The sequence below is a fragment of the Choloepus didactylus genome, chromosome 4 (assembly GCF_015220235.1).
Source record: "Choloepus didactylus isolate mChoDid1 chromosome 4, mChoDid1.pri, whole genome shotgun sequence".
Classification (NCBI taxonomy): domain Eukaryota; kingdom Metazoa; phylum Chordata; class Mammalia; order Pilosa; family Megalonychidae; genus Choloepus; species Choloepus didactylus.
Window position 1 is genome coordinate 76,085,566 of NC_051310.1, and position 23,059 is coordinate 76,108,624.

Genomic DNA, 23,059 nt, shown 5'->3' on the forward strand with positions numbered 1-23,059 from the left:
GTTGGCGGGATCCCCCAAAGAGGATGGGTGGAGGGCAGAGGATGATGAGGAGGAGGCGACCACCAGGGCCATCAGGGAGAAGAGTGGTTGTAAAACCAAAGACAGAGAGGTTGACTGGCATGCACTGCCTGCATTCTGCTCCCTGGGGGTCCACGGCTGTCATCCTTGGCCCCTCCGTGGCCCCTACCCCAGCACAGCACTCACGTGGACCTGGGCCTCCGCACACATCTAACTGACACACAGTTGGTGAGTCACATGACAGTCCCTAGCAGTGTGCAGGGCTCCGTGGAAGAATTTTTAGCAACATCTTCTGTTCAGGAAGAAAGACTGCATCGCCGAACACGAGACTGAGAGACATGTAAATGTCACACATGGCTCGCTTGCCCAAGATGTGACAGCACAGCAACAGCAGTCATGAGGTTTTCATCTCAAGGCACTCAGATCGCAGCAAATGCTAATGAGGGCCTGAAAAAGACCCGGGACCAGTGGTAATGGGAAGCTAACCAAGAATAACTCCCAGGCCTCCATCATATCATCTCATGGACAGCTCAGGAAAACCAACCACCATGCAGAAATTTCGACAAAGGAGGTGTGGGACAGAACGGGACCTCAAGAGGGCTGGTACCCAAACATGCCAAGTCCAGGTCCATTAGTAGATTTGATAGTTAACCTTTACTGAGGAGCCAAGCCAAGGCTCCAATGATTGGAGCTTTAGGGAACTAGACTCCCAGAAGCTTATTGCCAGGCTCCAGATTTATCAGCTATTGTGGTCTAGGCCTGATCTGGGTTCCATTTCATTTAAGGGATGTTTACCACACATGGGCCATGCATGATGACATTCTGCTGGGCCTGCCCCATAGTTGGCTATCCTGTCCTACTTTGGGTGCAGTCTGGCCATACTGGTCAGTGAGCTGGAGCTGGGCTTTGACCAAGGTGGGGTATCAGGTTGGAGAGGGGGTGGTTTCAACTCACCCTTCTTGGTCCAACCCTCTTCTCCCATGGCCCCTTTGGCCCAGGCACTGGCAGTTACCTCTGATTCTTCCCCTGGGATCTGCCTGCCACTCTGATTTCTGGTGCAGCGCTTTCTCCCCCCAACATTGCTCATCCAACCTTCAGGTTCCCACTTCCCCTCGAAGCAGCCCTTGGTGCCCAAGAGGTGTCTGTTTTTGACCTTGGCTCCTGGAACCTCTGGGCTGCTGCCCTTTGATTGTCCTGGTTGTGATGCAGGCTTGGCTCAGACCCAAGCTTCTCTCTCTTGCTGCTGGACTCCTTTGGTCACTCCTCCTTCTCTCCTTTCTCTTCCTTTAAAACAGAGGCTCTACCTTGCTGTGGTCTATTCCCTGCTTGTTTCCTTCCTTCCCTTCCTTCCTTCCTGTCTTGGACCCCAAGTATATAAAATTCACATTATAACCCACTTTAAGAAATATAAGGGTTAAGGAGGGATCATCCCACCATTTACCTTCCCTCAAAACCTGTTCCAGAACCAAGAGCAATGGTGGGTCAGGGTTCCTCTTGCTACGTTGCATTTGCCAATTATGGGAAATGTAGTGAAGAGAAATCAATGCCCAACATTTTTCTTGCTTTAGTATCCCACTAATATTTACCATCACCACCACCCTTTAAACTCTGAGAACAAAGAAGCAGAATTAATTAACCCAAGGGATTCAGGGCCACATAGAATATGGGCAGTGTGACATCTTTAGATATCCTAGCCTGGGAGAATTTTTTTTTTTTTTTTTTTTTTTTTTTTTGTGCCCTATAGTCATAATGGTAAAGAACAAAAGAAATGGCTTTTGGTCTATTAACTGGCCTGAGCCAATTTCTTTCTTTTTATATATATATAAATTAACCCATTTATTATAGGCTATACATGTTTCAAGCTGTGGTGCATCTATTGGTCTTTCAATTCCTTCAGTCTCCTGATGGCAGACTTTACTGTGACTGCAGAGGTGGTGTTGTAGGTCCAGGCACCATCAGCTACTGTTTTCATGCAGGAACCACAGTGCCATATCCTCACAGCTCTTCTGTTCATTTTGGTTTGGCACAGAAGGAGAAAGTGTACTTGGCGTGCTGGCTGATTTCAATTTTCTTCACCATTTTCCTGAGAGGCGCCATAACGAGTCCTGTATTTACCAACAATTCCAACCTTCTTGGTGCATTTCACCATGTTGCCACAAAGCTATTCCGAGCCCAGAGAGCCTGAGCCAATTTCTGTCCTCTAAAACCAAATCGAGCCAATGTGGACCATGGAAGCTTATTTTTGAACTATCAAACAGACCAAAATAAATTGACCCTATCAAAACTAGTTTGATGTAACCATGGTAGGGATAAGGGCATGGGGATGGGGACCGTCACAAGGTGTGGGGCTGCTGGATGCCAGGCAGTTCAGGAGAGTCCTCAGGACTAAAATGGGTCTGAAGTGGGACCACCACATCCTGAGTGGGAAGAAGGTGCCTTCCCCTCTCTCCTTCCAGGTCTTGTCTGGTAAGAGAAGCGAGCTGCCTTGGCAGAAGCAAAAAAGACGAAAGAGGAGGTAGACACCATTGCATTCAAATTATTAGGGCTCCTTACTTATAAACAAATATTAATTATTATTAGTGTTAGTCAAATTAATTCTTATCATATGACTGGTTTATAGTAAAACTGTTGAGGTCATCCACCCCTTGTTAGTATCATTGAAACAAAATACCATTAACGCAAAAATAGATTAAGTATACCATAAAAACAACAACAGCCAATCCTTCCCCTTCTCTTTCTCCTCAATTTTAGGAAAACCAGTTATTCTTTGTGTATTCATAAAAGTTGAACAGGTGGATTCAGTGGCAGTTAACTGGATTGGTGATATGTACTTTCCATGGTAGCTGGCTAAACTTATTTTTCACATTATGAACCGTAGGATTTTGTTTTAATGTCCATAGCCCTAAGCAGTTCCTCTGAGTGTGAACTTAGTTGTTCATTATTTAGGACTAATAATATTGAACCAGGCTGAGAGCGCTTTCTCTTAGGAGAACAGAGATCTGGTAGTAGTAGTTCCACGCCGGGAATGGTGGCCTCCATTTACTAGTGGGATTCAACTACAGAACATGTGTTGGAAATTTAATCTCATCTTGACTTAGGAGTGGTTATTTAATTTCCTTTTGATGTATGCACCTTTATTTCATTCAGTTTTCAGATGCTAAGCTGGTTTTCTCCGAAGGTGTGTGCAGGTCTCAAGGCTATGTGTGGGGGCTGTGAAGGGGCACCAGGTGCCCTGGAGAATTGCCCACTCCCCTTCCCCCCACCCAGAACCTCAGACAAAGACGAGCGATTGCTTTTAGTGTTGGTGGGTGGCTGTCAGTAAACTCTGCTTACACAGGGCTTCTCACCTTTAAATTAGCAGGGTGGAAAGACGCACAGGTGTTTGCAGCAAACTTATGCAGTGGGAGAGGCAGCAGTGCAGGTCCCAAGCCACATTTGTAGAAAGGACTAGTGTATAGTCTATTATTTGAAGATTAAACAAGACCCATCGGGATACCCCCTAGTTCTCCTGCGCTCTTTGCTGTCAGCAGTGGAACTCCCACCTGTCCCTCAGATGAATTTGACTATGGGATCTCAGAACATGGGGCAGGTGAAGGAGAGAGGAGAGTTACTGAGATTGAGGCAATGTGGAGCCGTAAATGCCTCCTGAGGACTCCCTCCCTCCCCTGAGCTCCTCCTCCTTCACCTTTCCTTGAGCAGGTCCCAGGAGGATTAGTCTCACCTAGTCTTACCAGTGACTTCAGGTAGGGTTTCGCATTTAGCGAAAGTGGGTATCGTTAGCAAAGGTATTATATGTTAGAAGCTTAGAAGGCTCTGGCTACTCTTTTTTTTCCCCCTAAATTTTTATAGTGGTAAAATATACATAAAATTTGCCATTTAAACCAGTTTAAAGTGTTTAAAATGTAAAAATTCACCGGCATTTACTACATTCACAATGCCATGCAACTAACTCACTATTTCCAGAACATTTTCATCACCCCAAAAGGAAACCCTGTACCCAAGAATCAGTCACTTCCTATTCCCTTATCTCCCCAGCCCCTGATAACCACCAATCTAATTTCTGTCTCTGTGGATTTGCCTGTTCCAGATATTTCATATACATGGAGTCATACAATATGTAACCTTTTGTGTCTGGCTTATTTCACTCAACATGATGTCTTCAAGGTTCATCCAAGCTGTCACATGAATCAGAACTTCATTTCTTTTTGTGGCTGAATAATATTCCATTGTGGGTCTATCCCACATTTTGTTGATCTATTTTTCAGTTGATGGACACTTTGAACATTTGTGTGCAAATATCTGTTCAAGCCCCTGCTTTCGGTTCTCCTATACCTAGGAGTGGAATTGCTGGGTCATGTCATAATTCTGAGTCTAATTTTTCGAGGAACCTCCATACTTGTTTTCCACAGTGGCTGCTTGATTTTCCGTTTCCACCAGCAGCGCATAAGGTTCTGACTAAATGAAAACAAAAATGTCATAGCTTGAAGCCTTGATGGCTTAGCTTCTGTGTTCGCCTCTTCAGCTGCTTAGGCCTAATCTTGCAAGGAGGCTTTTGTTCACCTGTGTGGGTGTTTGTACCTTGCCTCATGCCACAGGGGTCTGAGCTGGCAGGACTGCTGAGTTCCTGCCTCCATGCTGGATGGGAAGCTGTCCAGCTCAGGGCCTTTGATCTGGGGATCCCCCTGTCCTCCATGAGTGGCTTCTGGCACTCAGCGGGTGCTTGCCTAAGACTGGCCATGTGTGTTACATTTGGAGGTTGCTTGGTGTAGATTTGAAACCAGTTTTGAAAACTCTACTGCTGTTCTCACTTTCTGGTCTGAGCACACATGCAGTGCTGTCCTTTCCAAGACCTCTTTGAAATGACACAGTGTAAATGATAAGGTACTTATATAATACTTGCCCAGGCAGGACCAGTCATCAGTGATGGAGGAGAGTTTTCAGCAGACCAGGCTGACCTTATGGCTAGAACCCAGACACTGAGGCAAGCCCTGGGATGTGCCACACGGGACTTTGGTGGAGGTAGCAGACATTCAGCCCCCCAGGAGGGTTGCCAGATAAAGCAAGTAAAAATACAGGACAACCAGTTAAATTTGAATTTCAGTTAAGCAGTGGATACTTCTTTAGCATAAGTATGCCCCATGCAATATTTGGACATTGGATAAACTGTCTGGCGTCATGTAACTTGTCATGATTCTTTTAAGCCACAGATCTGCTTTGAGAACAGATTTTCACCACATGAGAATAACTATTACAAGAATAAATGCTCTATCTAAGCTCCCTTTGTCCTCTAGATAAATATCACAAGAGTGACCTAAATTGTAAAATAAATGTAAGAAAAAAGAAAAATGTCATATTTTTCTGAGCCACATGTAGGTCAGGGGACGGAGTCGAGGGCTTTGGAAAGAATATGTTCATAGGGCTGAGTCTGGTTTAAATCTGGTTTAAATCGTGGTTTCTGTACCCAGCCCAGCTTTTAGTGCTGTGCTGCAGGTCTCTGGTGACTCCCCTCTCAAGTTGGAGGATGGAATTTTTGTTGGAATGTCAGATGAGTAGGGACAATAGACTCTTGAAAACAAGGACCATGAAATGATTCCCAGACAAGGCTGGCACCTAATGGGTAAGTTACCAGCCCTGGGATTCCCCTGGCCTGGGAGCACATTTGAAGTGAGGTATGAGAGTTCAGTGGGGAAATTGTGACTTGACTGGCTTTGATCTGATCCTCTCTGTCCCCTGACTTGAGCTCTGCCATATATAACTAATACATTTGTCATTCCGGAGAATGCTTAGAATCATTCTGTCTTTGTCACAGATGGTGTGAGCATGAGTAGGTGTGAGCTAGTTTGCTGTTATTTCATCCAAAGTAATGTAGTTATATTGCTGTACTTTCAGTTTAATCAAGCAGACAAAATCAAAATTGACACTTAAAAAAAATCCCGGCTTTAGTTTCAACTGGAGCCAAGAAATTTATTAGGACAATTTATTTAAATTAGTATTTTTTATTACAGGCAAATCATCTCTGCCTTGAACAGCTGTCACTTGATCCTGGAGCTTTATGACCAATCTCTGCCCATTAGTTTTCTGTTTTCCTAGCTCCAGGGGTGGAAAGGGTTTACTGCCACACTAACATATTTCATTTCCCATCGGCCTTTCACATGTTTTACTCACCACCTTATCCGAGTGGCTCACGCTGGGTTTAAGTGGATGGCATCGAGATGTGGGATGTGATCCTGCTTTCTTTCTCTGTTATGAAGGATTGAGGTACTTTTGCCAGCATCTTATTTGAGGTGTGACTGCCTACTGTACCTTAGGAGGGCATAAAAAGATTTAAATGGCATCTTCGTCTAAGATGCTAAGTGTTCATTTCAGATGCTGAGCTCTGTGCTGCCAAGGCCCCCAAGATGAAAATTAGAGAACCAGATGGGATTTCCCAAGGAGAAGCATCCAACCGACCCTCCTCCTTCTCTTGAAAAACAACCCAGGCTGTTTATTGTGAGATACAGTCGTTATGGTGATGAGCAGGCATTGGGTGGGAGGGAGTTAGACAAAAAGGTCAGGTCTTTATAAGGTTTGGGGAAAAATTACCATTTTTAAGTGGTCTTGAGACTTGTTGCCCAAGAACACGAGGTACCCTGGTGGCCCATGGATGAGGTCTGGGCGCTGCTGACTTCCAGCCTCTGCTCCTCTAGCCAAGCCACAGGCCCTGGCCTGAAGCTACAGCACCCTGTAGCAGGGAGAGGCCTTTTTCTTCACACAGCAATGCCAAGGCTGGCCAAGTCCTATCCATGGGGTCTTCGTCTCCCAAGGAAATACCTCTTGCATTTGCCAAAGGCCCCACAAGGTGGACTCCATCCTGGCACTGCCCCCTCCCATGGTGTTCTCCATTGCCTTGATGAGGCCTGTTGCCTGCTCCTCTGGCCTTTTCTCTGCCTGGAACTAGATTCCACCCCAAGCTGTAACATGCGTAGTAGCGGTGTGCATAACCAGTTTCTTCAGTTGGTTGGTTTCTTTGAGGTCTTTTTGGGAGTTACTAGTGCCAGTGCAGCTTTTGGTAAGGCAGTGCAGGTCTTTAGGAAATGAAGGCCCTGGACTCAGTCTTGGGAATGTCACTGTGTCAGAGAATACCCGAACAAGATTGTAAATAAAGCAAGTGGAGCTTGAGATAGCAAAGCATATTCAACAGAGTGTCGTCTGGGTGGACATCCCAAGTTAGAATTTTGCTTAACGAGGATGTGAATAGCATTTGGGGTGAGATTTCCCCATTACATCCTTTTTGGAGATTTTGCCAGGCTTGCTTTGGCCATAGAGAAGTGGTGGCAGTTGGGAGGAGTTTGAGGAACATGCCTGGCCCCAGCTGGGCCTCTGAGGAGTGGTCCCAAGGCAGAAACAGTTTGTGTCAGCTCAGCTTGGCCAGCATTGGTGTCCATTGGGGTGGAGTCAAGAGCAGATCACAGCCTTCTTGTCTGGGGAAGGACAGGTTCAGTTCTTGGGGAGAAGGGCTTGGGATATACTAGGCCTTGGGATATGTTAGGAGAGAAGGACAAAGTCAGGGCCTCCTGCATGGTCTGGCTGGGCCTGAGAGCTAAGGGGGCTGAGGCTTCTAGCAGAGAAGTGGGGTAGGGAAGCAGAAGATGACCAAACATCTGCCCTACTTGGGCTAGCACTGCCTCCCAGCAACAGGAAGGTTGTGTGTGGGCAGCTGGAGCTGGAATTATTCTTGGGGTGTGGGAATACCCTCCCTTCTTCCTCTGTGGACAAATCCTTTCCACCCTGAAGGCCCAGCGCCACTTTTTTGGTCCCCCCAGCTCCCTTCCTCTTTCCACCCCCACCATCTCTGCAATCCAATGGCTGCATACAGTTTGTAGAAATGGCTGAACCACTGAGCTAGGATGGGTGATTGTTTGGAGCATATCACTTTAGTAGTCAGCAGTTTTGGGAGGGTGGAGCCATATCTTGTATTTATTCTCTAACCCCAGGGAGGTTGAATGACATCAGAGAGCAGAACGGTGATGATATAAGGACTGGGAGAAGGACTGGCAACTGTACCTTGTTCTTTCCCTGGGTACTGTGGGAAGTCAGCAGTTAATGCCCACACAACCTCAGTTTACTCACCTGTAAAGTAGGAGTGTGAATATCCATCGCCAGCAAGAAAGGATTTTGTGTTCCCTAAAGCACCAGACAAATGCCACTCACCATCATATCATCACCCTCGCTGTCATCATCATACTGTTACTATTTGATAATTTATTTCCTGGAGTTCTGCAAATAGCTCACCGGAAACCTGCTTTCATTCTCTAGAAAGTGATTTCAGTGCTATAGAACCTGCTTCTGAATTGAGTAGAGAAAACATCCCTAAATCCTAAATTGTGTTCACTGAAGTGAAGGAAATTGTGATGTGATGCCTCTTCAAAAGAAAACTTATGAAACATCCTTGGGACATTGAATTTTGTTGTAGTAGTAGTTTAGCTAATTTGTGTGTATTCTCAAGTGAGAATTTAGGCTTTTTTAAAATATTATTTTAAACACTTTTTTAGCAATATAAAAATGTTCCTATTAATGGCAGACATGTTTAAATATAATTATTTATGTACATACACACATGTACATATGCATTTTACAAAATTGGTGTTTTGTATGCACAGTTTTGTGTCCTGATTTATTTTCCTAACATAGGAAAACACAGTCTCTATCTTCCTGGGTTCCAGGTTTGCAACGGTTTGGAACAGCCAAGGAAGCAGCAGCGCTCCGATCTCAACGGACCTGTTGACAACAACAACATTCTGGAGGTAATTTCCCGAGGATGGAAGGTCTGAGCAGGACTCTAATGTTGGAGCTACCCACCCTGTAGTAGTCAATTCGTCTTCTCCACGATGTTCATGTCCCACCACGTGCCTAGGGGAAAGGGATCCCCAGTGTCTGTAAGAGGGATGGGGCGGGAGGGCACGTTGGCCCTGGAGGAGGAAGAAAAGGGCCTTTCCTGCTGAATCGGGACCGAGATGTGTTCATGTGTTGCCCATGGCTCATGGGGGGTGGGAAGATGCTATTGGTGTTCCTTGATTTGGGAGAAACTCCTTCTGTCACATTGTATGATAACTGTGCTTTAAACCAGTTTCTCAACAATGGCCCTACTGACATTTTGGGCTGGGTAATTCTTTCTTGTGGGGAACTTCCTTATTCACTGAAGGATGTAGAGCATCATCCCTGGTCTCTCCTCATCAGATGTCACCCCCAAGTTGTGACAAACCAAAAATGTCCCTAGGTGTTGTCCAAATGTCCCCTTGGAGACAAAAATCATCCTTGCTGAGAACCATGGTTTTAATCAACAACAGAACTGACATTGCCATGATGGAGATTATTAAAACAAAGCTTTAAGCCTCTCTGGGTAACACAGTTGGAATGAAATCTTCTACCTTTGATGAAATAACCACGGTCACTCATGGAGAAGGCCCCAATCTGCTTTATTCTTTTAAAAATGTGCCCACGTAATTCTGATGTCTAACAGTTGCAGAGCCATTGGATTGGATGATTTCTAGGCCCCCTGCCAGCAGGGATACACTAATTGGAGGGTCCCTAGGTTATAGAAGGTAGATTTGTATGCCCCAAGTTTTCCCTGGAGAATTGCCCCCAACCCAAATATCATGTTTCCCAAATGAAACTGATTTCTGTTTGGAGCTTAACACTTGGGGACACCAGTCACTCATGGGGTTTAGCTTTTCATGTTGTAGATTACACCATTTGCTTGTAAGTGTTATGTGTTTTGTTGTTTCCTATTTCCAAACAGACAAAGAAGGTGGCATCATTTCCAAGTTTTGTGGCTGGTAAGTGACTTTGAATTTTCTTTCTCTGAGGGTAGGTGCTTTCACATTTGTTTTTCTCCTGCAAAGAGGACTTTGTGTGAACTGCCTCTGGTAACCTCTCGGGGCTCCCCCAGGTGACTCTGGTATTGTTGCTTATGCTCCCAAATGAGAGTAAAGAGCCTCTTAAGTAGATCTTTCTCTTTGCCAGGAGGGTGTTTCGTGCACCTGCCAGGGCACCTGATTGTGTGAGCCCTGCAGAAACCATTGTGTAGAGAAGGAAGGACCAGCCAATTTACCCATTTTGGTATAGGGAACAGTAGACAGTCTCATTCGATTATGACGTCACTAATTGCATCACACATGAATCTTAGGATTGAATTAATCGATTAAAATGCATCTGTATAAGCAGCCAGTTGAACTAAGGCTAGTAATCATGGTGGATATAATTGCATTTAAATTCAGGCTGTGTTCTTTTTTAGACCCTTCATTTCCCTCCACACTCTTGGCTTCTTTGGAAGGGTTAATGTGACATTTCAACATTCAATAAAAGACAAAACTTGTTGATCTGCACTGTATCACTTTTTGGTGTGGGACGCATACCTGCTTGACGACTGACATTGTGGGCTTTGTGTGAACTGCCTCTGGTAACCTCTCAGGGCTCCCCCAGGTGACTCTGGTATTGTTGCTTATGCTCCCAACTGAGAGTAAAGAGCCTCTTAAGTAGATCTTTCTCTTTGCCAGGAGGGTGTTTCCTGCCCCTGCCAGTGTGTTATAATAAGCAATGTAAATTGTATTAATTCTTTTTATAAACTGATAATGTTTGTGAATATTTATGGGAGGAAGATAAATTCATCTTCAGAAATAAAGGACTTCCAATGTTCCTCACTCTGATTTTGTTTATTGAAGAAAGAACTGAAGCCTGAGAAATTTCAGGGGACTAATTTGAACCCACCAAACCCGCTCAAACTGGCTCAAAGTGGATTTACTGGCTCAAATAAATTTTGACTACTGTAAACTGGCTCAGTGTTGCTCAAGTTGGATTTTAAAAAGTTTTAAACTGTTGGAACGAGTATTCCATAATTCATATAGACTCATCCATTTTGAACAATTCAAAGAGGCCCAGCTGGGTTTTACCCAGCAGTTTAAGCATGGTTTTTGTTAAGTTTTAACTGGTTCAAAATGACTCAAACTGGTTTTAATGAGGTCACAGTAGATAATGACGATTCCAACCCAAATGGCTGGTTGCAGTTTTTCAGGAACTATTGATTGGTAGGAAGAAGCCATACCCACCCCACCCACCACAGTAGGATTTAATTTGGTTCCTGATACAGGATGCAGCTGTCATGAGCAAGGGTATATGCACCTTCTCTCAGCACCACTTTCTCGTAATCAGAATGCCAGGGTGGTGATGTGCCAATGAGGTAGGGGCTTGTGGATCCAAGAAGCTCAATTTTCACTGTAGCATGTCACCATTTGAACAGAATTCCCACAGACTTCTTTGGAAATGATTCGGACATCATGGTCTCCTGGCTCTTGAACCAACCTCCAGTCTGCAGAGGAGGGCAGTGGAGGTGTCAGGAGGCTGCGTCCCTCTCTTGATGCCTGAGTAGAACCTCTGCCTCTAGCTTTCTAGCATTCCAGAAAGCTCTACCAGCTCAGAATATTCTAAACTAACTCAAAACAACGTAGGGTGGCTCAAAGCAATTCAGAGTAGATGAAGCTGCTTATGACCAGCTCAAAATACTGTGGACAGCCTTAAGTTAGAGTTGTTCCTAGAAGAGAGAAGCTCTGATTATTATGAAAATACAGGGACCTTAAGCAAAAGCACATTCCTTAATATTTGGGAATTCATGTTCAACCATGCCAAAAATCTTAGCAACAGGAACACATAAGTATAAGGATATAAAACCCTAGAATGTAATGAATATGGGAAAACCATCCCCAAATTAAACACCTTTATCAGTTAGGAGTGCATGTGGGTACAAGTAACAAAATCCCCACCTAACATTAGCTTATACAGACAAGGAAATATTTGTCTTGTGTAAAATAGCCCAGAGGTGAGCAGCTGCTGGTTCAACAGCTTCGTGGCATCAGGATTAGCATTTCTGGTTCTTCTGGGTTGGGGTGTCACCTCATTGTCACATAATGGCTGTCCAACACCAGACATTAATTCCTATTTCAGGCAGGAAGAAAAAAGAAGGGCAAAAGTCCACACCTGTTACATAACTTCCCCTTTTTATCAGGAAAGCAAACATTTTCAGTGGTTAAAGTGTTAATGAACTCTCTGCATGAGAATATGACCTTCAGTTAACTCTCCTGCTCCATTACCCTGGTAACCTAAAAGGTGATATGTCGGCACTGTCAGTAGGCAATATTGCTTATGGCAAAAATGAGAGTCTTGTGGATTGACTGTATCTAGTGGGAAGGACTGTAATCCTTTGGGAGCTTTGGTTTTCCCTTAGTGGCGACTCCTGTAACTTGGCACATCCCTTGAAAAGATCCTGGAAGCTACATCCATGGAGTGGTTGTAAGAGATCTTAGCTCCTGGGAACATGAGGCTCATTAACTGGGATAGTTTCCGCATGTCCTCCTTGATGGGTGGATCATACTCTTTGCACCAGAATTTCAGGCATGTGGGGTTGGGAGCGGGGTCAAAGAAACTGGCTCTTATATGGTCATGTGGATGCTGCGTGGGTTTCTGCAATAATTCCCACTGAAGATCCTGCTGGCACACACTAGTTCCTGCCTTATTCCCATCAGAGCCAGCCACCACATATCTGGTTGAACCCTAGTAGGTCCTGTGAGTCTGAGTGTTGAGTTGAAGCCTAAGGGACCTTGAAACTGTAGGTCCCTATATTGTCATAACAATCAAAGGGCTTCTCTCCTCTAGAAATAACTCTAAATTAAGGTTGTTCACAGTGGTTTGAGCTGGTCACAAGCAGTTTCTTCCAGTCTGAATTGGTTTGAGCCACCCTACGTTGTTTGGAGTTGGTTTCGAACAATCTGAGATGCTTCCTTCTCTTTCACTGTGTCTCATGACCAGCCCCCTCTGAACTTCAGGGATGCCTGGAGAATCACGTTCAGATTTCCCCGAAGCAGGGGAGAAGATCTGGAAATGAGTGTTGAGTGAGCATGCCCTCGATGTCAGCCATAATACCCCGTTCAGCCAGGGAGCAGCCCCTGCAGAGGTCGAAGAGCTGAGAAGACCCAGTGTGACCATGATGGGAGTGAAACATCTGCTTCACCCACGTCTGGGAACTCTCACAGGAGGGGAACCTTCCTGGAGTCTGTAGTAGACTGGATTTTGCACCCCAACTCAGACAAGTTCTTAGCCTCAGTCCGCATCCCTGTGTGCGAGGGCCCATTATAAACAGGAACTCAGGATGACGTTGTTTTCAGTTAAGGTGGGGCCCAGCTGCATGGCAGTGGGCCTTAATCCATATTACTGGAGGCCTTCTAAGGAGAAGAAACCGGAAGCCAGAAGTTGAAGATGACCACAGGAAGAAGCCAAAAGCCAGCAGAACCTGGAAGAGCCGGCACAGGGAGAGTACCATGTGATTGGCGGTGGAAATGGAAGCCAGCAAACCTCTGAGGATTGTGGCAAGCCAGCACCAGAAGGCCACAGACTCCAGGGGAAGGTAAGCCTTGCTGATATCTTGATTGTGGACTTCTTTGAGCTTCTAAACCATGAACCATAAATTCCTGTTGTTAAGCCAAAATCTATCATGTGTTTGTCATAGCAACTCTGGCAAACCGAGAGAGCCTTCAGAAGGAAGGCCCTCTGTCCCAGCTCATGCCTTATTTCACATCAGATAGCTTAATAATAATAATAAAAGAGTAACAATTAAAGTGATACCGTCTTAACCTTTTTTGGGTGATTGGTGTGTGCTGGTCTGTGTGCTGCGTGTGGGATTTTGCTTCATGTCACTTGGTCGGCCACTGTATGAGTACTTCACCCCGTTTTATAGGATAGAAATCTGATGCCAGCAAGGCTAAAGAAACTTGTCCCAGGTCCCATCACTGATGAGCCTGAACTTGTTCCCATGTCTGGGTACTTACAGCATCAGCTTTCAGCGAGGTGATTTACTGCCCCCCAACACACCTTCATACAGCTACCTCTCCTACTGCATTTATTGGGAATAGGTCATAGTTGCCAGGTGTTGACTTTGTGCCAGGCACACTGCTGAGAGATAAGTACCATTCTAGGTGAGTAAACTGAGGCTCAAAGAGGGTAAGTAACCTGCTTGAGGTTACCAGGTGGTAAGTACAAATCCAGATTGAAACCCAGGTCCCGGAATCCAGGCCCATTCCCACCACACTGAATGCCCGAGCAACCCTTGGAAGGCAGCACATAAAGAAGAACTTCCCTCACTTTAAAGAAGCCACACTATTTGGGTCCCAGGGAACTCAAAGTAAGAAAACCATCCAGATGCGGAACTGCTGGCCTCTCTCATGTCAGAGGCAGCCAAGGGAAGAGCCTTGGATGGTCACAGGCTGGCTCAGGGATGGGTGCTCCCCTCCTGACTGGGAAGGTTCAGGCTGCAGAGGCGACCTCATGAACATGCCAGTTGCACCAAAGGCCCACCTCTGACCTGAAGGGAAGAAATCCTGACATGGCAGATGAACAGCGGGCACTTCCAGAACATCTTCTGCAGGTCAAGAAGCCAAGTGGACCATATGGCCATGTACCTCTAAGTGAGTAATATGTAGTCATCTGTCTTTTCTCTAATGCTCACAGTGTGTTTGTGAAAACTTAGAGGCAAATGTTGATCCCAAGCAATGAAACCTAACTGTGGCAGCTTCCATACAAAATGACAAAGATCAATGGATGGTGTTCAGCACAACACACTTGGTTTTCCTCTTAATCTTTGTGGAAATCAGTGAATACCTCCCAAATGAGAACAGGCAAAGGCTATTTATTTAGAGCTTGCTCTAGCAAGGGAGTCTGCCACTGTCACTTGAGTTTGCCAGAGACTCAGAAGCAGGCAGGAATAGAAAAGTGTTACGGTGGGAAGCAAGAAAGACTTCACACATGACCTGATTGGAGGCTGTTGGCATGGGGAGCTGGAGGTGGGATAACTGGAAGTGAGGTGTCCTATATGATGGGTTGGGGGAGCAGATTTGGCTTTCTGTGCTTGGCCCTCAGTTGGGAGTGAGGGTAAAAATTAGGGATGCTGCCAGGTATTGATCAAGTGCTATTTTGGGTCAGTTTCCAGGGACTGTGATTTAACTTCCTGGACTGGTTGCTATGTATAGTGGTTTGCTGCATGTTCTGGTTGTTGCAGATAGTTGATCAGAGTTCTGTTTCTATATGTGGTCTAGCAGTTGCTCGTTCATATATTCAGTCTCTCATCTAACAGCCAGAGCCCAGGCCAAGGTGTCATTAAATGCCCACCACCCCACCCATGGCTCTAGGCTCTTGCCAAAATGCTGCTTGGCCCCAAGTCGCAGCACCCTGGGGTCTTTTACATCTACTCCACCCCTCGTCAGCTTCCCAACCCTGGGTGTGTGTCTCATAGATGACGTGAGGACCCCAGGCCCTGGATTTTCAGGCCTGGGGCTGAACTTACCCCTCCTGCCCTCTTTTTCTTAAGAGGTTCTCCTGATGATAAAGTCACTTAGTTTTGTACAATGGGCCCTTATGATCAGAAACTTGGTTTGCTGTGAGCAATTGGGTTTTCACCTGTTCTGATAAGTCCTCTCAGTCAAAAGCGACTTGAGAGTGGGGCAGGAGGTCCTGAGCTCTAGCCCAGGCCTAGACAGGCTGGGCTGTGTGGGGGGCTCTTGGCAGGGAGGCAGGCATAAACCAAACCTGTGCAGCCTGAGGGGAAACGCAGCATTCCAAGAAGGGATTATGAAAACTGAAATAGCTGTTTCTTTTTATGAACACCATCATGTTTTTCCAGGGCTACATTCAGTCAGCAGGAAAAGGGCTTAGATGTGGTTTAAAATTATTCACTACTAGAGGTTTTTAATGATTTCTCACAATGGTGCTTAGATCAGGCTGAAAGCCACAAGAGTTAAAAATGAATTCTGTCCTTGAAATCCCGCAGTGCTTCTCCTTTTTCTATCTGCACCTGATTTAAAAAAGAAAAAAAAAAAACAACAAACAAACAAAAAAAAAAAACTCTTCCCCAGCCCATCCCCTAGTCCCTCACTGTAGTGTAGCCACTGTCAGATTTCTTATGAATTCTTCCAGAAATTTTTTCTCCCTGGACATATAAAGCCTGAGATGTAGACCCTTTTAAAACATTAGATATTTGTAATGGGCATATGAGTGTACACTTTGCTTTTTCATTGCTTGCTAGATCTTGGAGATAACAACTCTAAATTCACCTAATTATATAGGTGGCTGCAGAAGATTCTGTTCCGTGGATTTGCTGTTGGGTATTACCCAGTCCCCTCTGTGTTGACAGGCTGTTTCCAGGCAATGCAGCAATGAGCAACCTTATGGATATGTCTTTGTGTTCATGTGTGAGTTCTTTTATAGAAGCAATTCCTAGATATAGCAGCATTCCAGTCTCTGAGCACACCAACTTTAATAGGTGTTGCCAGATTGCCTTCTGCAGAGGAGGGAGGTTCCTGCTGACCTTAACTGTGTCTGAGTGTACTTGTTCCCGCCCAGTCACTAACACTGTGCAGCTTCTGCTTTTTTTTATCTTATCCCCAGTTGGATGAAAAGCTGTATCTTGTTGATTTAACATGCTCATCTTTCATCATAAATGAAGCTCAACACCTTTCATTTGTTGATAAGCTGTGTGCTTTGTTTCCTGTGCATTGCCTGTTTGTTCCTTTGTCCATTTCTCTCTTACAATTTTTGGTGTTTCTTAATGGTTTGTACTATTCTTTACATATGAAGGAAATTAGCACTTTGATTTATGTTGCAAAAGTTTTTCCCAGGCTACCATTGTCTTTTGATTTTTTTAACAGCTCATTTTTCACCCTCGCTGAACATTTTATGTAGTCAAATGTATTACCCTTTTTCTCTTTCAGATTACTGAGTTTTTCTCTCTTGGTATGATCTTCACGCACATGAGATTATTTTTTGATTTCTCAAGTTATCTTCTAGAATTTTTATGGTTTTGTTTTTTTTAACAAACAAGTGTTTGATTTATCTGGAATTTATTTGGGTGTCTGGATACAGAAGGATTTGTATTTCAATTGTTTTATTCCAAGCAGCTAAACAATTATGAAAAAAAACTATCTGATGAGTCTTTTCCTCACTGATTTGAAATGCTGCCTTTATCGTGCATTAAATTGCCATGCATAGTTAGGTCTGTTTCTGGATCAATTACACTGTTATCCTGATTTGTCCACTCATGTTTCAAACCACGCTGCTTTATTTATTGGGGACTTGCCTTCAATTTTTTTTTTTTACCAGTAGGCTAGTTTCTGCCCTTGCTGCTATCATTTTAGAATCAAGTTGTCTAGTTTCAAAATAAAGATTCCTATTAGTATTTTTATTTGGCACTAATTAAATTTATCTATATAGGGAAAAGTGTCAGTTTTCTTAGCCACCCCTTCCCCAAAAAAAGCTTTATCCTTCCATTTATTTAAGTAGTTATTCCTTGGCATTTTGCCATTTTTATTCTTTTTGTAAATGTTATCTTTTGTTTCATTATTTTTTTCTAACTCACTATTTGTAGGTACAAAAAATGCTATTGATTTTTTTGGTATATTAAATTCAAAACTGCTACCTTAATGAATTCTCATTGGTTTTTTTTCAAATAGATTTTCAGTAGTTTTCTTGGGTTTTTCTTGGCGTATACTCATACCATCTGAAAATAATGAGTTTTTTTGCTGTTTCTGTTCTTTTCTTTTTAAAACTGTTATTTCTCCCTCTTGTCTAATTTGTTCATAAGGAACAGTGCTATACTATATAGTAGTGGGAAGTGCCTTTTAAAAAAATAGTGTTCTTTGAAAGATCCACTCTTTCAATTTAATTTGTATCATAAAAAATTTCAGTCATCTGCCAAAGAAGAGAGAATACCGTAATGAACTTCATTTACTCATCGGCAGTTTCAGTATTTTCCCACTAAAGGACAGTGTTGCTTAATCTACACCCCCACTCTTCTCCAGATTATCCTAAAGCAAATCTCAGGCTGCACATCATTTCCTCTTTAAAAATTTCACTATTTATCTCTGAAAGTTAGTGTTTTGGTTTACTAAAACTGTCAACATGCAATACAGCAGAAATGGGTTGGCTTTTCAATGGGGATTTATTAATTTACAAGTTTACAGTTCTGAGGTCATGAGAATATCCAATTCAAGGCATCAATAGGCAACACTTTCTACCTGAAGACCAGCTACCACCGACTTTGGGCTCCTTGTCACATGCAAGGCACATGGCGATGTCTGCTGGTCCTTCTGTCCTGGGTTTCATTGCTTTCAGCTTCTGGCTTCCTCTCTGAGCTTGTGCGTGTTTCTCTCTTTCAGCTTCTGCCTCTATTAGCTTCTCTTAGCTTCTCCCTAAACTTCTCTGGGGCTTTTTTCTTTTATCCTCCTATAAATGACTCTAGTAAGAGAATTAAGACCCACCTTGAATGAGGAGGGTCACATCTCAATTGAAATAAGCTAACCCAAAAGCCCATCTACAATAGCTCTGCACCCATGGGAATGAATTAAAAGAACATGATCTTGCCTGGAGTACATACAACTTCAAACCCAACATGGTTAGGAAAGCCATTTGAAAAAATGGCTCCAATACTGTTATCACAACTAAAATAAAATTAGAAGTCTTTTCTGCATAGCATTGTGTATCTAGCCAGTGTTCACATTTTTTCATTTTTCGGCTTGCTTATTTGAACGAGGATCCAAATACGGTTCCTCCATTGATACAATGGTTGATATATTTCCTAATTCTCTGTTATCTCTTTTATTTTCTATATTCTCCACCCCTCTCTCTTTTTTTCTTTCCTTCAGTCATTTTGTGGATTTTATCGTGGAAGAAACAGGGTCAATTTTCCTATCATGTTTCCTAGTCTGGATTTTGCTGATTGTGTCTCCATGATGTGGTTTACTATGTTCCTGTGTCATCTGTGTCCTGTAAAATGGCGGTTAGATGGGGAGGCTCCACAGAGATTCAGATTGGTTGTTTGGAGCACAAATATTTCATAGATGCCATTATGTCCTTCAGGAGGAACATAGCTGGTTGCCTCTCTTTGTGTGGTATTAGCAGCATATAAGGATCATTGTCTAGATCTATTAATTGACTAGAAGTTGCTAATTGACTAGAATAGCAAAATAGTGCTATTCTAATTCCATCATTTCTTCGTAATTTACTAGCTGAGATTATTCTATATAGAGAAACTCCCTCATCAACTAATCGGTTACCCTTAATCATGGTTAAGGGTATATAGGAACATTCATATAGGAAAAACGATAAATGCTTGATTGCTTCTCTTCACTTCAATTTTTTCAAATTAATGAGTTGTTTTCCTAACAGCCTCCAAAGATAACCGGTGAGGTTTTACATATTATCTTTAGGAATTTTTGGATTTAAACATAGTTGGTGTCTTAGTTTGCCAGAGCTGCTGTGGCAAATACCTCACAATGCATTGACTTAACAACAAGAATTGATTGGTTCACAGTTCGGAGGCTGGAAGCCCAAAATCTGATGCCAGCAAAACTGTGCTTTCTCGCAGAGTCAGTTGTGTTCTGGTGATGACCATCCTTGGAGACATGGAGACTCTCCTCTCTGTCTTTTTCTGACTTCCAGTTTCTTCTGACTAATTGCATCTCTTGCAAAGATTTCCTCTCTTTGTAAGTCTTCTGGCCATATGGATTAAGGCCCACCCTGATTCAATTTGGCTTCACCTAATCAAGATCTTAGAAGATCCTAGTCACAAATGAGTCTACACCTTAACTAATAAAAACATCTTCAAAGGTCCCACCTACAAATGAGTTCACACCCACAGGAATGAAGGTTAAGACTTGAACATGTCTTTATTAGCGGACAGGATTCAGTACCTGCAGTTGGTATGTTTCAATGCATTGTAATTATCCTTCTTAATGCTTGAGTTGTCTAATCTTTGGCCAGTGGAGCCTCTTTGGGTTGGTTCCTGAGTCCTAGCAAAATGACCTCAGTAGCCTTGAATAGCTTCCTTGCTTTCTGGCATCTTAAACATTTCTTGTCCCAGACCTAGAACCAGTTATTTCTCCAAGGAGTGCTGGGATATTTTTAGAGACCATAATCTGGGTACCATTTCTACTTGATTTGGTCAGTATTTTGGAGGCAGGAAAGCTGCATGTGGAGTAGGCAGCCTCTAAGATGATCCCCAGTGATCTCCAACTCCTAATACTCATGTCCCTGTGTAATCTCCTCCCCTCGAGGGTAGGCTGTACTGACCAATGCACTTCCAGTGAATAGAACATGATAGACTGTGGCTCCTGATGTGCTCACCCTTTCTTGTTCTCTCTCACTTGCTCAGAGGGAAGCAAGCTGCCACATTGTAAGTAGCCCTATTGAGAGACCATGTGGCAAGGGACTGACATCTCTGGCCAAGAGCTTGTAGGACCTGAGGTCTGCCAAGAGTCACACGACTGAGCTTGGAAGCAAGATCCTTTCAAGCCTCAAGATGACTACAGTCCTGGCCACCACCTAGCCTTGGGAGAAACCCTGAGCCAGAGATCAGCTACCTCCTGACTGCCATAAACTGTGAGATAATACAGGTTTATTTTAAGTGGCTAAGTTTTGGGGAAATTTGTTACATAGCAATAGATAACTAATACACTATTTTTAAGATAAAATGCACCATGTTCATGCTGCTACTTCGTCAGGACTATAGGGTTTTTAACATTTGCCTCCTTTTTCTCCTATGCCCCAAGGCCCTTCTCAAGAATACCAGCATAATTACTCATTTGTTTTTCCCACTAATTGTACAACAAGTCTGAGAATAACGATAATCACACTGCCAAGGACATAGGAGTGTAAATGCTGTTTAAGATTCATTTGCATTGACTTTTGTCTTTAGTGTATATCCTATTGGCAATGTACAGTTAAATTACTGCGTTTTAAAATTATTTGGAATAGTCTTCTTTGTGCTTATGTTACAACTGGATGCGAATTTAGATTCATTTGTTTTGCTTTTCTTTTAATTCTTAGGAATTCACTTTGTTCATTTAATTTTGTTTGTTAATTACGCATAATGCTTACATGGTTCTACAGGCAGATACACAAAACAGGGCGTATGCAAAGATGTCTGGTTTCTTTCCCTATCACCCTTCCATCCCTTCCCTCCCACAATAGATAACCATTTTTAATATTTTGCATATTTTATTATAAGCATATCTTCCCATTTCTTAGATAGATGATTGTGTACTATGCTGTATTTCTCCATCTCGCTTTTTTCACTTTAATACTAAATCCTGGTGATTATGCCAAAGATCTGTACCATGCAAGATGGTATGTGGAGGTATTCCGTGCTGTTGCAGAGAACTCCACCAAGCAGATGGATGCACCTTAGCGTATTCAAACCAGTCCTTATTCAGCCACATTTGGGTGGTTCCCAGTTTTTTGCTGTTTCAAAAGGTGCTACAGTGAATAGCCTCAGGCATATGCTTTTTCCTACATCTTCCAGTTTTTTGATTTCATGATTTTTTTCTGGGACATAGTTCTCCATATTAGAAGCTTATGCTTAGGATCTGTCTTGAGGAAATCTACACCCAAATCTATGACCTTCCTTCCTTGATTCCCATTATCACTTCTCTTCCTCCTGGCAGCCAGTGACTTTCCTTGTTCGTGGGGTACCTGAAGTTCCCCAATGTAGGCCTCTCAACTCCTTGCCTCCAGTGATATACTGACCTATGCTGCAGACCCGGGCACAGTCTTCCCCAGCTAACATTCCGCAGGTCTGGGTCTTCACACAGCATTCTTCTTTTCACATTAGCCTTTCAGGATCCACCTGCCTTTTGGAGACCCCATCCAGAAACATGTTGGAGATTCTGGCCTCAGGACAGGCTAGTATGGTGGGGGAGGCATTTGGGTTGGGCATAGCCTCTCCAGGGCCAGGAGGCAACTCCCCAAATCTGCAGGTACAGGTCTCTTATAGGACCCCAGTTCTATGACTCTGCATCCTTGTGGTAGGTTGAATTATGTACCCCCAAAAACACAGATTCTTGGTCTTCATCTGCGTTCCTGGGGGTGTGAACTCATTGTAAATAGGACCTCTTGAAGAGGTTATTATTTAAGATGTGGCCCAAATGAATGAAGATGGGCTTTAACCTAGATTATTGGAGGTCTTTAAAAGCAGAAGAAATTCAGATGTAGGGAGAGAAAGCCATGGGAACAGCAGATGCAGGAAGTCAACGGAACCTGAAAGAGAAAGGAGAGGATGTTGCTGTGTGACAGGAAAGCCAAAGAACCCAAGGATTGCCAGCCAGCCAAAACACTACCATTCCCAGCCTTTTAGCCTCTGAAATTGTAAACCAATAAAGTCCTGTTGTTTAAGCCAAAACTGGTTTGTGGTATTTGTCATAGGAGCCTAGATGCTAAGACACTCCTCTACAAGTTCTAGATTCCCCTTCCCCAGGGCCGCCTCTTCTGTAGTCTCTATGGCTTGCCTGGTGTGTGCTCTCAGAGCTCCTCCATCCGCTCCCAGCCTTTCCTCCTCCCTCTTCTTCCATGAGAGCTGTGGGCCACCTCCCCCATCCCCAACAACTAAGGCCAGGTCCCCTCTGAGCTTTGGAACTGCACACAATCTGACATCTCTTCTCTCCTGCAGCATTCACTCTCCACTCAGCTGGCTTTTGAATAAGTCTCCCCCAACCTGCATCTGTCCACAACTATTACTCTACCTTCCTCATCAACTTCACAACCATAATTTTGAATAGCTGCCTCATTTTCTGCACCCACAGTCTTCAACTCATTTGCTGGCTTCTGCTCTGCTCTCTTCCCACCCATCTCTCCAAGCTCACTGTGTCTTCCTTTTCACTACTCCAATAAACATGGTGGTCTGCTGTGGTTGGCTTTGCCATCATGGGCATGGACAGGCATGCTTTCCTATCTGAGGCCTTTGGCTTCCTCAACACTGCACACTCTTCTGGTTTCCCTTCATCCTTTCTGTCTGCCCCTTCATCCCATTTGTGAGTCACCTTCCGCTATGCAGACAGAGTGCTGGTGCTAAATAGACCTGGGTCCTGGACCCTCTTCCCACCTCACTTCATGACCTCCCCTTTGATGATTTCATCCATGTCTGGGGCTTCATATAGCACCTACACACAGTTGATTCCCAATTTGGTTTCTCTAG

The 23,059-nt window shown here is 43.8% G+C and overlaps 1 protein-coding gene and 1 pseudogene across 4 annotated transcripts in view; one reads left to right on the plus strand and one right to left on the minus strand.

Moving 5' to 3' along the window:
* Positions 1 to 23,059, plus strand: part of APBA2 (amyloid beta precursor protein binding family A member 2) — a 309,258-nt gene that overhangs the window by 240,271 nt on the left and 45,928 nt on the right. For all 4 annotated transcript variants that reach the window (XM_037832868.1, XM_037832866.1, XM_037832870.1 and 1 more), the window contains 2 exons: positions 8,721 to 8,801; positions 9,797 to 9,833. In XM_037832868.1, the coding sequence (XP_037688796.1) occupies positions 8,721 to 8,801; positions 9,797 to 9,833 (118 nt within the window). The remainder of the gene's footprint in view (positions 1 to 8,720; positions 8,802 to 9,796; positions 9,834 to 23,059) is intronic.
* On the minus strand, positions 1,892 to 2,167 carry LOC119531536 (annotated as a pseudogene).